The sequence below is a fragment of the Myxocyprinus asiaticus genome, chromosome 13, assembly GCF_019703515.2.
Source record: "Myxocyprinus asiaticus isolate MX2 ecotype Aquarium Trade chromosome 13, UBuf_Myxa_2, whole genome shotgun sequence".
NCBI classification, from domain to species: domain Eukaryota; kingdom Metazoa; phylum Chordata; class Actinopteri; order Cypriniformes; family Catostomidae; genus Myxocyprinus; species Myxocyprinus asiaticus.
The window spans coordinates 22,255,779-22,273,520 of record NC_059356.1 but is presented as its reverse complement, the minus strand read 5'-3'; the positions used below and the strand labels follow the sequence as shown (position 1 = coordinate 22,273,520).

At 42.4% G+C, this 17,742-nt stretch overlaps 1 protein-coding gene across 1 annotated transcript in view; it reads right to left on the bottom strand.

Moving 5' to 3' along the window:
* LOC127450133 (rho GTPase-activating protein 23-like) overlaps positions 1 to 14,335 on the bottom strand; it is a 137,845-nt gene extending 123,510 nt beyond the window's left edge. The window contains exon 1 of the mRNA XM_051713940.1: positions 14,312 to 14,335. Coding sequence (XP_051569900.1) covers positions 14,312 to 14,320 — 9 coding nt within the window. The 5' untranslated portion in view covers positions 14,321 to 14,335. The remainder of the gene's footprint in view (positions 1 to 14,311) is intronic.
* Positions 14,336 to 17,742: the final 3,407 nt, after the last annotated feature.

The following is a 17,742-nucleotide window of genomic DNA, read 5'->3' as shown; positions in this document are numbered from 1 at the left end:
ACGCAGGTCTTTTGACAGTTCTTTTCTGTTCCCCTTGGCTCAGTATCTAACCTGCTCAGTACATCCACGTGAGAGCTAACAAACTCATTGACTATAGTGAAAAGAATACCATCCCCACTGTGAAGCATGGTGGTGGCTCACTGATGTTTTGGGGGTGTGTGAGCTCTAAAGGCATAGGGAATCTTGTGAAAATTGATGGCAAGATGAATGCAGCATGTTATCAGAAAATACTGGCATTGTTCTGCACGAAAGCTGCCCCTGGGATGCTCTTGGACCTTCCAGCACGACAATGACACCAAGCACAAGGCCAAGTTGATCCTCCAGTGGTTTTTTACAGCAGAAAAAGGTGAAGGTTCTGGAGTGGCCATTACAGTCTCCTGACCTTAATATCATTGAGCCACTCTGGGGAGATCTCAAATGTGCGGTTCATGCAAGACGACCAAAGACTTTGCATGATCTGGAGGCATTTTTCCAAGATGAATGGGCAGCTATAACACCTGCAAGAATTTGGGGCCTCATAGACAACTATTACAAAAGACTGCACACTGTCATTGATGTTAAAGGGGGTAATACACAGTATTAAGAACTAATGATATGCAGACTTTTGAACAGGGGTCATTTAATTTTTTTCATTGTTGCCATGTTTTGTTTTATGATTGTGCCATTCTGTTATAACCTACAGTTGAATATGAATCCCATAAGAAATAAAAGAAATGTTTTACCTGCTCACTCATGTTTTCTTTAAAAATGGTACATATATTACCAATTCTCCAAGGGTATGCAAACTTTTGAGCACAACTGTATATATATATGTAACTTATACAATTAAACTTTGTGAAAATACTGCATGTTGTTGCACCCCTGCTAGTTTTTGATGCTCTCTCTCTTTTTTTTTTTTTTTTTTCGTTTTACTGCTGTCCGCAGTACCTTTTTCTCCTGTTATCAAATCAGTTCAATTTATATCTCTAAGCAGAATTTTTTGGGTGATCTTTCATACATTCACAGTATGCTCACCTCTTCAGACACTACTACACCACTGGGGAAGGGTAGGGTGTGAAATGACTGTAGAGTAAATTTACAGTAGGAAGTCAGCTCAAGCTGGCTCATTGTTATTGGCCGACCGGTGACACATTTACAAAGCTGCTCAGAGAGACACGACAACAATCTGACAGCGACTTCACATCTTTGCTAACATAGATCAAGTTAACAAACCCAACAGCAGTGTCAATTAGGTCACAACAGGATAAATAAAAACAGACTTTTATTTTTGTAAATAATTTTGTCTTGCTGATTAAACTGAACTGTACTGAACTGAAATGTGGGAGCACAGAAGATGCTTTTTCAACTGTAGACCTCTGGAAAGCTGTAGCCCATCAGAGAACACCTTAAATTTCCCCATCCTCAGGGCACTGAAGTTAACACACCACTGGTGCTGCACAGAAATACAGAGAACGTGGCATTCGGCCCTACCGCTGAATCAGTGCCTCAGCCCATGTGGCTGTCATTAGAGAAACAGAAAGAAACAGAGAGAGCCTTTAGCAATACTCTTTTACAAAGCCCTTTTTTGTCTGTTTATTTAACATAAATAAAACATAGCAGGTGATGATATACTGATATAATGATTTTGTCTGTGTTTTGAGGACTGTAATAGTAATAAAGCCACAATTTGTGAAGCTGACCCAAAAGTAATGACACATACTGTAACATGATCATTCATTTTAGTACACATCTCTGTCTTTCTCTCCCCGCATAAAGATCAGGGTTAACAGAACTAATTTTTTACATTTTAATTGTAAGCATTGTTATTATGACGAAACTAAAAAAAAAAAAACTACAGGAAATCTTTTTCATCACTTGAAAAAAAAAGGGGGTAATAGGGTCTGTGCAGGCAGGCTCATTGGGGAAAAGCATATTTGCGCATGCCAGGGGGCCAGCTGTGTGCCAGCACGTCTATGCCAAGGGGGGCCTCGGTCAGGGCGTACCAGAGCGGGCAGTGGGGAGGATTCTTGGGAGGCGAACAGGTGCACCTGTGCCTGTCAAATTGACTCCAAATCAGCTGGACCACCTGAGGGTGGAGTCTCCACTCTCCCCTGAGGGTAACCTGTCGTGACAGCACGTCCGCTGTAGTGTTGAGGTTACCCGGGATGTGAGTGGCTTGCAGCGACTTTAAGTGCTGCTGACTGCAGAGGAGGAGACGGCGGGCGAGTTGTGACATACAACAAGCGCGCAGACCGCCTTGGCGGTTGACATATGCTACCGTTGTCGTGTTGTCTGTCTGAACTAACATGTGCTTGCCCTGGATTCAAACCTCTGCAGGGCGAGCAGAATTGCTAACAACTCAAGGCAGTTGATGTGCCAATGCAGTCGCGGACCCGTCCAGAGGCCAGTGGCTGCGTGCCCGTTGCAAACAGCGCCCCATCCCGTTTTGGACGCGTCTGTCGTGACCACGACATGCCTGGAGACCAGTTCTAGAGGAACACCTGCCCGTAGAAACGAGATGTCGGTCCAAGGGCTGAAAAGACAGTGACAGTCCGGCGTGATGACCACGCGACGTGTCCCTTGGCGCCATGCCCATCTCGGGACTCGAGTCTGGAGCCAGTGCTGAAGCGGCCTCATATGCATCAACCCGAGCGGGGTGGCCACCGCCAAGGATGCCATATGCCCCAGGAGCCTCTGAAAAAGTTTCTGTGGATCCGCTGTTTTCTGTTTGAATGCCTTCAAACAGGCCAGCACCGACTGGGCACGCTCATTCATAAGGCACGCTGTCAAGGAGACTGAGTCCAACTCCAAACCGAGAAAAGGGATGCTCTGAACCGGGAGGAGCTTGCTCTTTTCCCAGTTGACCCGAAGCCCTAGTCGGCTGAGGTGTGAGAGCACCAGGTCCCTGTGTGCACACAACATGTCTCGAGAATGAGCTAGGATTAGCCAGTCGAGATAGTTTAGAATGCGAATACCCACCTCCCATAATGGGCAAGGGCAGCCTCTGCGACCTTCATAAAGATGCGAGGAGAGGAGGACTTTGTACTGATACGCCTGACTCTCGGACGCAAACCGCAGGAAGGGACTTTGTCGAGGAAGAATCAAGACGTGGAAATACGCATCCTTCGGGTCTATCGCTGAAAACCAATCTTGATGCCGGACACTCGCCAGAATGCGTTTTTGCATCAGCATCTTGAATGGGAGTCTGTGTAAAGCCTAGTTCAGAACTCACAGGTCCAAGATTGGCCGCAACCCACCGCCTTTTTTCGGTACGATGAATTAGAGGCTGAAAAACCCCTTCTTCATCTCGGCTGGAGGGACAGGTTCTATCGCGCCCTTCTGTAGGATGGTAGTGATCTCCGTGCAAGGTAGCAGCATTTTAGTCCTTCACCAAGGTGAAGTGAACACAGCTGAACCTGGGCGGACGCCTGGCGAAGAATCGCGCAGCCGAGTCGGACGTTCCGGACCAGCCCTCGCGACCGATTGAAAAACACAAGCCATGCATCCAAGTTCCGCGCAAGGGGGGCCAAAGGGACAACGTCATCGGAAGTACCGGCAGGTGGGGCCTCGCGGCGGGGCAGAGCTCGGGGTGCCACACCACGTCGTGGCCGTGCTGAGTCTAAGGACATCGAAGCACTTACCTGGCTCCTTGTGACCACCCCTGGAACAGCCTGGGACGGGAGAGGAAGAGGCCGTCACATCGGGGGCGGATTTGTGCCACAGCTGGGCGCTCAGGTGCGGGAGACCGCCGCTGGAGCGCCAAACCTGTCAAATAGAGTGGTGGACGGTGGTCGTGATGATGGCCGTGCACACTGGATATGTGACACAGGGAACAAGGAAACCGCTCCATTTGGGCATGCAGCACAATTAAATGCAAAAGGTAACAAAAAGATGGAGAGATCTGCTTACCAGCTCCAGAGCAGCGGGTTTTTGTTGTCCTTTGGTCGCCCATCTCAAGGGTGCTTTGAAGCCTTTCATGGGTTCTGGGCGGCCGCGAGACGGGTGGCGTCTGCTTCCTGCGTCACCGCAGGGGGACGCCCTTGGCGATGAGTAGACGGGTTGCGGGATCTTGAGCCACACCAGGGCAGGATATGCCGGCTAGCATCTGTCTACTGCTCCTCCATCGAAAACTGCTGGGTAAAGTCCTTGACGGTGTCGCTGAATAGGCCCGCCTGGGAAATGGGTGCAGCAAAGAATCATGTCATGTCGGTCTCACCCATCTCGACCATGTTGAGCCAAAGGTGGCGCTCCTGGACCACTAGTGTGGCCATCGTCCACCCGAGAGACCACGCCATGACCTCTGTCGCTCAGAGAGCGAGGTCGGTCGCCGAGCACAGTTCCTGCATCAGTCCTGGGACGGAACTACCCTCGTGCAGTTCCTTTAGCACCTTGGCGGACTTGCAGGAGAGCCATGGTGTGCAGGGTGGAGGCGGCTTGTCCAGCGGCACCGTAGGCCTTGGCCGTCAGAGATGACGTAAACCTACAGGCCTTGGACAGGGGCTTTGGGCACCCGTGCCAGGTGGCGGCACTCTGTGGGTATAGGTGCACCGCGAGCGCTTTTATCCACCGGGGGATTGCCGAATAGCCCTTGGCTGCCCCACCATCAAGGGTAGTGAGGGCGGGGAAGCTGAAAAGATCGGGACTGGGCAGTAAAAAATGCCTCCCGCGACCTTGTCAGCTCTTCATGCACTTCCGGGAAGAAAGGAACGGGGGCGGGGCATGGCTTTGAGTGGCGCTGCGAGCCCAGGAACCAATCACCGAGCCGCGAGGGTTCAGGGAAGAGCAGTGAGTTCCACTCTAGCCAACGCTCGCAGATGCCCGGGAAAGCATGTCGTCATCTCCGCATCAGCCTGTGACTGGGCAATCGTCCCCAAAGGGAGGAGCCCAGCTGAGGCTTCCGACTGGACGAGCCCGCTCTCCGATGCTGCGCTCGAGAGCTCATCACTTTCACAGGCTCCGAATAAGAGGTCGAACTCGCTGTGAGACAAGCCGGCGGACTCATCCGGAAGCCCGATCAGGGCAGACGAGCGTGCTGGGGAATGGGAGGTCTGCGGGGGGATACCCGGCGGAGGCAGTCCCATTGGGGTCCCCAAATCGCCCCCAGTGCTAGCCACGCTGGCCTCATACCCGTGGGTAAAAGGACCGAGGCGGGAGCCTCTGGGGTGGCTTGCTTTCTTACGAAGGTGAGCCGCGACCACAACGTTGCCATGGACATATCCTCGCAATGAGAACATGACCATCCACGAACGCTGTCTCCGCGTGAGCAGTGCCCAGACACGAATGACAGTGATCGTGATCGTCAGAAGGCGAGAGATAACGAGCGCAACCAGGAATAACACACAATCGGAAAAGCATCTTTAGAAAGACGTGTCTTTAAAAAGACGTTCCGTGTGTGCCGCTCTTTTAGAGAAATATACTCTTTTATTTCTGCCGAAGCGCCCAGTGGCATTCTCTGCAGTGCACCAGTGCAGAGGGGGGAGAAGCCGCTGAAATGCGCTGTCAGATCCAGCAGAGGTGAATGAACAGTAGTATTCAGCTCAGTGAGCATGAACGTTCGGTTCCGAAGAGAAAATCTGAATGAGTGGTTGCATACCAGCTCCTTTTATACCTGTATGTCCGGGGGAGTGGCATGCAAATACCACTCGCCAATTTTCATTGGCCTTTTATCAAAGACCAGAGGTGTCTCGGGCTCCCAAGAGTGACCCCTAGTGTCACTACATCGACACAACTTCGAGTGAGTGACAGATAGGGAAACTAAAATACTAAACTAAGGACAAATTGAAAATAAAATAGAAATAAAACTAAATTAAATGTACTTAATGTTTTACTTTTTACTATTATTTATTTTTAAAAATAATAAAAATACGAAATATAAATTTTCATTTAAAACACATTTCTTTTCATTTTCTTTTTTATATTTTTATACATTTTAATGCAGTCACTTCCGGTGACATTTAATTTCTTACATGTGAAGCACTTTGAGCTGCACTTGATGTATGAAAGGTGCTATTCAAATAAAATTTATTATTATTATCATTTGCAACCTAGTCTCTTAGAATGAATGTTATTACTACATTTTTGCAAACTGAGTTTTATGTGCCACTTCTACGTTTAATTATTATTGTTGTTTTTAAAAATGCAATACTATTTCAAGCCTGTGGAAATGCCTTTGCAAGTTTCATTGAATTAACTGTTAACTTCTATCCATGATGTGTGTTCATGTATGTGTGAGAGAGTTTTTATCTCAGATTACTCTGACTACCCTCCAGTGCCCATTGTCCACATTACTCATCCTCTCTTACCACCAAACCAGACCAAATTATCCTAATAACCACCGCAGTCCACAAGATAAGAGGAGATAGAAACAGTGGGAGACTGTAGCTCCATCCCAAGACTTAGTCAGGATCAAGTTTCTCTTATGCTACTTCCACCTTCTGCCATCCTGTCTTTGAGCTCTGCTTTTTACTCTCAATCAAACATCCTGCCTTGGACAGTTTCTCATGACTGGAAGGGAAAATATAGCGAACTTAATCTTTTCTTGATGGCTTGCTTCAATCTCCATTTTTTTTTCCGAATCAGTATTTCCACTGTACCAAAACATTTGTTAAATCAAGCGTGTATGTGGTTCCAGCACTGCTCAGAGTCTTTCCCATGTGCTTGTCTCATTATGTCCACCCAGTGCTCATAATACAGTCCTGGAGCTCCTGCACACTCCATTATCATTTCATACACTCCATCAGGAAAGATGTCAGTGTGTTATGTTCTAATACTGTACTGTAACTATAAAGCTGTACAGTATGAATAGATGGGTACACATGGATGTTTATGTCTGGAGCAGAAGGGGGGAGAGGTCTCAGAGTTCATGATCCTATGTCCTCTGTGGCTACTAGCCTGTCATAAATCTACACTGTTCACCCTATTCAGTCTGTGGGCCATGCAGCATTGTGCTAAGTGGAAGACTAATCTGTTTTACAAATGACTAAACTGAAGAAAGAAAATGAAAAATATCATAATATCAAAATATCATAGATATCTCCATGCCAGCTTGAGTACATGCTGTCAAATTAAAACAAAAAGGGGACATGCCAATAAATAGATAAATGCTGGTTTAGTATGATATATTTCTGTATATATACACCAATCAGCCACAACATTAAAACCACCTGCTTAATATTGTGTAGGTCCCCCTCGTGCCACCAAATGAACGCCAGCCCGCATCTCAGAATAGCGTACTGAGATGCTATTATTCACACCACAGTTGTACAGAGCGGTTATCTGAGTTACCGTAGACTGTCAGTTCGAACCAGTCTGGCCATTCTCTGTTGACCTCTCTCATCAACACGATATTTCCATCAGCAGAACTGCCGCTCACTTGATGTTTTTTGTTTTTGGAACCAGAGTAAATTCTAGAGACTGTTGTGTATAAAAATCCCAGTAGATCAACAGTTACATAAATAATCAAACCAGCCTGTCTGGCACCAACAATCATGCCATGGTCCAAATCACTGAGATCACACTTTTCCCTATTCTGATGGTTGATGTGTACAGTACATTAACTGAAGCTCCTGACCCGTGTCTGCATGATTTTATGCACTGCTGCCACATGATTGGCTATTAAATAATCGCATGGATGATTGCTGGAGCCAGACGGGCTGGTTTGAGTATTTCTGTAACTGCTGATGTCCTGGGATTTTCATGCAATAACCTAATATCCTGTTAAACCACCACTCAGAATTATTCAGGAATCACTTTAAAGTGAGTTTACTCTGTTAAATAAATTAAGATCAGGAAATAACACAGTCTCTAAAACATATCTCTGAAGTGCATGCCAGTCACTTCAAAACCAGCCAGTGCATGCTCCATTTACGCACAAGATTGTTTGCCCCATAACCTCCCTTATCATTTACTACAACTACAATAAGAATGTATGCATTATAAATCTGTCAATAATGTTTAGAAGTTAGTTGGTCAATATGACACTAAGGAAACATGTACAGATGAGAAAAATGTTTTAAGTAGAGAAACATCTGCTTTGCTAAGATCAAACCCACAGCCATCTGCCCACTAACTACAGGCTGGTGTGAATTTCTCTCCAAATATAATCCATAATCCATGTAATCTAACCAGCGTGATGGCGAAAACTAAAATATCACAATACGGCCATAAGAGAAAGATTAGAGGGAAAAAGATGAAAGGGGCAGGGCAAAAGAGGTGATGGATGTGATAGGGTGGACAAGGAGGGAGACTATTTAAAGGGATAGTCCACCCAAAATTAAAATGCTTTCATCTTTTAATCACCCTCATGTTATTTCAAACCAGTATAACTTTCTTTCTTCTGTGGAAGACAAAAGGAGATGTTAGGCAGAATTTTAGCCTCTGTCACCATTCACTTTTACTGTGCAGAAAAAAAGATGGAATGAAAGTGAATGGTGTCTGATGCTACCATTCAGTGGTGGATTTAGGCATGGGTGACGTGGTAACATCTAAATTAATTGGTTTGATTTAAGAAAAAAAAAATTATATATATATTATGGGTTAGATCAGGTAGAAATAGCTACATAAAGAAACAATTACATGTTACCACTTTTTACAATGTAGTAGCTTGAAAGCAGCTGTTATTTTTAGCTGGTTTGCAATGAGCTCAAAGAATCAGCTGCTGTTACTGTCCTATAGAGTCATTCACGTAATCAATGGGACGACCTACACAAATGCTCTCACTCTCTCTCTCTCTCTCTCTTTCTCTCTCACACACACACACACACACACACTCTCTCTCTCTCTCTCTATCTCTATCTCTCTCACTCTCTCTCTCTCTCTTGCTTGTCAATCATGTCCGATGATGACACTTGCTTCAAAGGAGTAGGAAGGGATTTGGGTAAAGTTGTCAGCTAGGTTGATGCTGGTTCCATTTCATGTGGCTGTGGAGGCCAATCCTAGAGCCACACACTCTATTGCAAATGGGGCAGGAGACCCCTGATGCTGAAGCAATGCCTGATCGCATTTTTCGTTCCACAACTGCTGAATGTTGTGATGCAGTACTTCAATCCCTTTGGAACAGGAGGCATGCCAGACTGGCCTGTTGCAAACTAGGATCTCAACATGTGTGGGGTCAATACCACAGTGTTTTAGAATGATTTTGGTACAGTCCTTAAAGCGCCTCTTCTGCCCACCAGCAGCGCGATTTTCTGCAGGGATTTGACCATAGAGGACTTGCCGTGGTAAGCAATGCTCTGGCATGCGGATGACATGCCCAAGCCAATGAAGATGACGCTTGGTCAGCATTGTTTCCACACAGAGGGAGTTAGTTTTAGCAAGGATCTCTATGTGGGGCGTCTGATCCTCCCAAGAGAGACCAAGTATTTTTTGGAGACATTGCACATGGAAACCCTGCAAGAGTGTAATGTATCGTCTGTACAGTGTCCATGTCTCTGCCCCGTAAAACACATACCGCATTGTAAACAGCAACCTTGGTGGCTATTCTCAGGTTTTTGTTCTCAAAGACTCTCACACGTAAGCGCCCAAAGGCTGTAGAAGCTTTGTTGATGCGGTTGTGTATTTCATGGGAAAGACAGCAATCTGAGGAGAGTGTGAAAACAAGGTAGTTAAACCTGTCCACCACTTTTAGTGGAACACCATTGATGTGGAAAGTCAGAAGTATGGAGGGGTGTTCTGTGGGCTGTACAACAACTTCTGTCTTCTGAATGTTGATCTGGAGGGCCAAAGGACTGATAAATGCTGGAGATTATGTTGAGAGCATGCTGCATCGATTGTGGAGTGAGAGCTACAACAGCACAGTCATCTGCATATTGCAGTTCGCATATCTGGCGTGTCAGGGTTTTACTGCAAGTCTGGAGCCGTCAGACATTGAAGAGATTTCCATCTAGGTGGTACTGGATATGAATACCCTCTGTGTTTCCAAGGGTGAGATGGAATAGGTGTGTGATGGCTGACAGCAGAAGGTTGAATAGAACAGCAGCCAAGACACATCCCTGCTTGACCCCAACCTCTACAGCGAAAGGCTCTGATTGGAGGCCTCCGGCGATGACTCTGGCTTGCATTCCATCATGTAATTGGTGAAGTATGGAGAGAAACTTGGGTGGCACTCCAAGTTGTAAAAGATATTTCCAGAGCATCTCACAATTGATGGTGTCAAATGCATTTGAGAGGTCAATAAAGGCCATGTAAAGGTTGCAGTGATGTTCTCTACTTTTCTCCTGTAGCTGCCTTATGATGAAGATCATGTCAGTGGTGCTTCTGCCTTTCCTAAAGCCACACTGAGACTCTGGGAGAGTATGTTCTGAGAGGTGGATCACTAGTTTGTTGTGCATGTACATTGCCAGCACCTTTCCTGAAGCAGAAAGCACGGAAATTCCCCGAACTGTTCCCACAAACTGCTTTGTTCCCCTTCTGCTTGTAAATCTGGATTGTATCAGTACAGGGACAAAAATGCCAAGTATTGAAGCATAAACATTTAGCTCATTTTTATTTTTACCTTTCAGGCAAGGGAATAGCCAGGAAATTACTTTTGGGTGGGCCTTAATAAAAATGGATAAGCCAAGTTTTCGCTCCAGTTTATTTTTTTTTATTTTATTTTTTTTTAACAACAGAGAAGTGGCACATTCAAACAGTTCTTTCACACTTTCAGAGATCAGAATTTATGCATTTTTTTAACTATTTTATAAACAATTATTTGAAGTCAAATAATAAGCTCTAATATTCTGGGTGGGCTTAGGTCTAATTTGCCGAAATGGCCCAGTCTTGGCTACGCCACTGCTTTCAGGCCTTAACTAGCCTTAAATGCTCCAGCACTAATTAGAGCAAATATCTATCTGTCTGTCTATCTATCTAACTATATACACACACACACTACTGGTCAAAAGTTTTGAAACACTTACTCATTCTTTATTATAATTTTTTTTTCACATTTTAGAATAATAAAGTCATTAAAACTATGGAATAACATAAATGGAACTAGGAATTATGTTGTGACTAAACAAAATCCAAAATAAATAAAAAATGTGTTATATTTTAGCATCTTCAAAGTACTCACCCTTTGCCTAGAATTTTCAGAAATGTACTCTTGACATTTTCTCAACCAACTTCTTGAGGTATCACCCTGGGATACTTTTTAAACAGTATTGAAGGAGTTCCCATCTATATGCTGGGCACTTTATTAATTGGTCCAAGTCATCAATTTCATCAAATTTTTTTTATTACATTTTAGATTTATAATGAAATAAATTAATATGGTGGCACAATTATATTTTTGTCTACAAAACTAATTTCAAACATTCAAGCATTCGCCTTCAGATCAAAAGATTTTTAAGATTATGAGAAACATTTAGGTTGTGTTTCAAAACTTTTGACCGGGTGTGTGTGTGTGTTTGTGTGTGTATATATATCAGCCACAACATTAAAACCACCTGCCTAATATTGTGTAGGTCCCCCTCGTGCTGCAAAAGCAGCGCCAACTCAAATCTCAGAATAGCATTCTGAGATTGGTGCTGTTTTGGCAGCATGAGGGGGGACCTACACAATATTAGGCAGGTGGTTTTAAAATTGTGGCTGATCGGTGTATTATATATATATATATATATATATATATATATATATATATATATATATATATATATATATATACACACACACACAGTACTGTGCAAAAGTCTTAGGCGCTTAAGGTGTTTCACAAAAACATTTATCTTAAGATGGTTATTTATATCTTCAGCTTTAGTGTGTCAATAGGAAAAATACATTTTAGACTCCCAAACATTACTTTTGCAAATAGAAAAGATTAGAATAGAAGAACAGGGCGCTCTTCAAGAGATGGCATTGTTCCTACAGAGCCCCCCACTGAACATCTAGTCAGTCTGGGATTACATGAAGAGACAGAAGCAATTGAGAGAGAAGAGCTATGGTGAATTCTCCAAGATGCTTGGTACATCATATCTGCCAACAACCAAGAAAAACTGTGTCCAGGTGTCCCTAGGAGAACTGGGGCTGTTTTAAAGGTAAAGGTGGCCACACCAAATATTAATTTAGCTTTTTTAAGTTTACTGGACTTTGTATGATGTTAATTGATAAATGAAAACTATTTATGACATTATTATTGAAGAAATCCTTACTATGCAACATTTTATATATACTGTATACACACACACACCCGGTCAAAAGTTTTGAAACACTTACTCATTTATTATAATTATTATTATTTTTTTTTAACAATTTACAATAATAATAAAGTCATCAAAACTATAGAATAACATAAATGGAACTATGGGAATTATGTTGTGAATATAAAAATCCAAAATAAATCAAAACTGTGTTATATTTTAGCATCTTCAAAGTAGTCACCCTTTGCCTAGAATTTGCAGACATGTACTCTTGACAACTTCTTGAGGAATCACACTGGGATGCTTTTTAAACAGTATTGAAGGAGTTCCCATCTATGTTGGGCACTTATTGGCTGCTTTTCTTTATTATTTGGTCCAAGTCCAATCAATTTCAAAAACTTACATTTTAGTTTTGTAATGAAATAAATGAATATGGTGGCACAATTATATTTTTGTCTACAAAACTAATTTCAAATATTTAAGCATACGCCTTCCAGGTGTAAAAACATTGGGATGCATTTATAAATATTAAAGTTATTTTAAAATTAACAGTGAGCTGTGGCACAACCAGGAGCATAGATTCTGTGGGGGATGGGGGGGGAGGTAACCCCCAATAATCATAACAAGCAAGTACAACCCCCCAGTATTTATACGATGATCAATAGAAACATTTTAATTCTTCACGCTGCAAACCCCCCAATGTTCAAGCCAAATCTATGCCTTTGGGCACAACAAAGACGTCTGTCCAGTGCATGTTTTCATGTCCTCGTGTGGACAGCCCTTAACTCACCCTATAGCCTACTTGAAAAACTGACCTGAACCTGGCCCCAAACCTGTAGGTTTGTTGGGTACTTTCAGACTCAGATCGGGTTGAAGATCTCTAAACACGTGCAGAATAACTGAATAGTGATTTTGGTATTTGAATACCATATCCCTATTAATAATACATTATTTTGGATCGGTTCATAATTCAAAAGTACATATAACTGGCCGTGTAAGACATTGCTCCAATGGAGAGCAGGAAAAACAGCATGCAACCCGCTTAAAGGGAGAGGAGGATTGTTTAGGAAATTAGTATTTTAATTGAAGCTTGTACTCAAACATAGCTCACATCCACACACAAACCAGGCTCACACATACACACAAAAACAAAAAACGAAAATTGCAGAGTCATGGTGTCCTTAGCTCTCTCACACAGAGTTGCTCCAAAGGAGCAAGACTATTGAATACGTATAACAGAGTGACATAATGCTCAGGCACCAAATTCAACCAAGGGTATCAGCATCCTTGTTTCTCTTTAGTGTCACTGTGCATAACAAGATACAGCTGAACAGCAAACATTTTCAGATAAATCAGGTAAATACCTCAGACGCAAAATTAGTGACACCCCCTAAACTTCAGGTAACCTTTACTGAACCCATAAAGTTATTGCATGTGATGTATACTTGTCCAGGGGTGGTAATCCAAAGCAGAGTGTATGGTTACTGAAATCTGATTTTTAGCAGGAATACACCAAATTAGACATGCTATAGTCGAATCAAATAGTTATTCTGAAACCACCCCCTTTATTTACATGATATGCAGAAGGTCTTTCCCTGAATGACATCACCACAATGAAAAAAAGAAAAGAAAAAAAACTGCGAGCAACATCAGCTAAAAAAAAAGCCACCTGGTAGTGTGTTCTAACACACACACACACACGTTGGTGCAGCTATTATGAGGACTCTCCATAGACATAATAATTTTTATACTGTACGAACTATAGATTCTGTCCCCTAACCCTAACCCTACCCCTAATCCTAACCCTCACAAAAAACGTTCTGCATTTTTACATTTTCAATAAAACATCGTTTAAAATGTTTAAGCGATCTGAATTATGGGGACACTAGAAATGTCCTCATAAACCACATTTATAGCATAATACGCTTGTAATTACCAGTTTGTAATCTAAAAAAAAAAAAAAAAAAAGTCCACGTAAACCACTTAAACCTGCCCACAATCTCACACACACACACACACACACACACACACACACACACACACACACACACACACACACACGTGTTTTCCTGATAGAGAGTGAAGTAAGCATCCTGCTGTGCTTGTTTGCTTTTGCCCAAAGCATTGCTGTCTAGAAAAGGGAACAATGTCTTTGTTTGTGTGTTTAAGTGTGAATGTTTGTTCTGTATAATGTAGAATATGCAGGTTATATCACTCACCTGCTCCATGCTTCAGCAATCCCTTTTCCTGATCCCACTCATGGCACAGTATTCCCAATGCTCCACCTTCCCAGTGCAATATTCCTACAATGGAATCCTTACAAAAATCCACAGATGTCCTCACATAGCTGGGAGACTTCCAGAAGATGAAGCTCTGAGATACATTCTTTCTTTCCCTTGTCTTACCTCTCTCCGACAGCCTGTTATCCAGCCAAATGCTGAGGCTTCCTATTATCTGCCACTTTCTCTCTGTCTGATTGTGTTCCTCTCCTCCAGGTTATGTGCAAATGCAGAGGCACAGGGTCAGAGCTGTGTGGCTATGATTTCCTTCCCTCCAGTATGACAGAGAATACAAGACTCACTCTCTCTCTCTCTCTCTCTCTCTCTCTCTCTCTCTCATTCACTCGTTTATTTGTTCCAAACTCTTACTCTTGCCTTCATACTTCCAACTCTACCCTCCCTCTTTCTCTCTCTACTTCCCTCCTCTCCTTCCCTTCCCCCACTCATATGGATTGTAAGGGTCAGGAAGGGGGGTTGGTCATAATGGTACCATGTGACTCAGTCTCAGCACTGGGCCTTGGTACCCAATGCACTGAAGCTTATTCTGTTTCTATGGTGGGACTCCCTGATGACAGCCCAGCTCATGCCTCAGATGAAGCTTCAGTCACCATTGGCAACCATAGTGCACAACGACCATGATACTGTGACGGAGCCATTGCAAAAGACCAAGCAGCAACACGCTGTGTAAAGAGCATGTGGGTACATGCATTTTGAATCCAATTAGAAACTAAGACAGCTTTGCTTTGGCAGCTGGTTGTGTGTGATGTGTATATGTGTGTATGTCTTTGTGTAATTTAGAGTTTTATTCACCTCTGCAAGGTATGCAGGCTTTCAATTTTAGAAATGAAATATGAATAGATGTTTTAAATGTTATGTAATTTCTGAACTGCTTGTGTTATCTAATGGAATTGCATACACATTCCAGTAAACCTCCCGCATCCAGACTGATCTCGGTGGGTGCGTCTCAAACAGCTCCTTAGTTCAGTAGTTAGGGCACTGATAAGGGAGTCTGCCTTTTCTAGAGCTGTCCCAATCGCAAAATTGTTTCAGTGTACTGAAATGTTCACTTCCTAAAAACTCCATGAATGCACCGTAAAAACCAGGGAGCATCCTTGCTCACTATGTTCCTTTACCGGAAACATCGTCATGTCTCTCAAGTTGTTAGAAGACGAGCACAAATGTAAAAATATGAAATTAGAGCCTTATTTTCTCTTTCAAGAGATGTTGATTGTAATGTCTTTTTTCCAAAATGACCTTTAAAGGGAAACAATCTTTTAAATATTAGAGTCGTTAGAAAAAGGTTAAAAATATAGTTCTTTATATTTTTATTTCTTTATTTGTCATTTATCTTTTATAAAAACACAAAAAAGCATGACAGTGTCATTTATACAGTAATGTTGTTGATTAAATCCAGCTGTGTGTTTTTTAATGTGTGAGCTCATAATCATGTCACAAGTGTCCCAATGCTCAGTGAAAGAACATCCTTGCCAGTGTTCGAATTTGTGTTCACATTATACTGATTCATGACATAGGGAGCTACCAAGCTGATTGAGATGTGAAAAAACTTGTGGCTATTTATCTGACTTGGTTTGTATTAGTTGAACAGCTACACACTGTAAAAAATTGCCTTGTAAAATAACAGCAAAGTGATGCAGCAGAGGTGTCAGCTCTTAACTGTTTTACTACAGTGGTTGTACCGTTTTTGAATAAACAGTGATTTGTAGAGTACTGTAAATGAAAACAGTATTTTGCTGGCAGCAGGTGTGCCCGCTCCTTACTGTTGTCTTACAGTGATTGTGCTGTTTTTAATTTACAGTTTCTTACTGTAAATCTCCAACAGAGTAAAAAACTGTAAATAAAAAAAACTAAATATATAGTAGCATACTGGTATCAGGGGTGCCAGCACCATACTGTGCTTCTCCAGGGTTTGTAACGTTTTTACATAATACAGCAAGATGCTGTAATTCACTACACAATTAAATACTGTAAATGTTAAAAATACAGTATAGAGCTGGCAGCAGGGTTGCTAGCTGTTTACTGGTTTTATGAAGTATCAATACCATTTTTTGTTTGCACATTCTTACTGTGATTTCAAAATACAGTAAATTACCGTAATTTTCACAAATTTTACACGCACACACACACACACACACACACACACAAAGTGTGTAAGAGAGAATGTGAACTTATTGCTTATTGCTTATTGCTGACATCTCTAAATGAAACTCTATTCGAAGTCTGAGTTTCTTCAGTGGGGTGGAGACATGGGGATTGACTGTGACAGTCTTCTTTAGGACCATTTTCCCAGTCCTATTTAAGACCATTTTGGCCCAGCTGGTCTTAGAACCCCTTTCTGACTTTATACCAATAAAGCGCCTGTATTGTAAAAACATTATTGTTAGATTAGAGTTTAAGCAAAATAACGGTCAAAGCTGATTTGTGTAATTTTTGGATGTTAAAATACGTCATTTTTGCGATTTTGTTTGGCAACACTAGTGTCGCAGAAATGATACACTTAAGCTTTAATTCATTTTCTTTTTAATGATATGTGCTTGAGTGCCAAATGAAAGTTGAAGTGGAGGTGAATAGGAAATTTCTTACCTCTGAATGAATTCCAGTGCACCTGGTACTGTACACTGAAAATGTATACACTGAAAACACAGCAGCAAGGCCTGTCAAAAATGTAGGTTGGATGATCTCACAAATGACCTGTCCCTTAAAACTGATCATCCAATGCTTAGTGCAGAACTGATCTGGTCTGCCTGAAACTTAAACAATATATCTTAGAAAACATAATTTTGTGGTAACCTAAGTGAATTACCATGCTGAATACTGTTGAATAGGCAACACATTGTGCAGGAATAAGTCATGTGGTCAGTCTGGTTCAATCACTCCGTTTTTACTTCCCTAATTCTTTAAAGGTGCTATATGTAATATTTCTACTGTACTAAATCATAAAATGACCATAATATGTCATTAGAGAATTAGAAAACATGCTAAGTTTAAATACTGGCTTCTCCGATTGCAATGCTATAGCCAGTATATTCTACTTTGAAGTTTCCATTACGGGCAGAATTTCTGTTTATGTTTTGGCCTGTGTGATCCCGCCCACTGCCCACTCACCAAAAGTATTTAGACACCGCCGGGTTGCCAGATTTTAACAAGTTTGCAGGCAAACAAACTGGATCAGAGATAACAGATTCCACCCGACCTAAAAAGCCTTGCCATCTGTCTAAAAACCACCATGACCAGAGGTGTAGTAAAACAAGGATAAATATTGGAGATCCCTTTGGAAGATGGAGAAATCCTTTAAAACGGATGCTGAGTTGGCTAATTCTGACAACCCACATGAGCTTCGAGTCTGGGGCGGG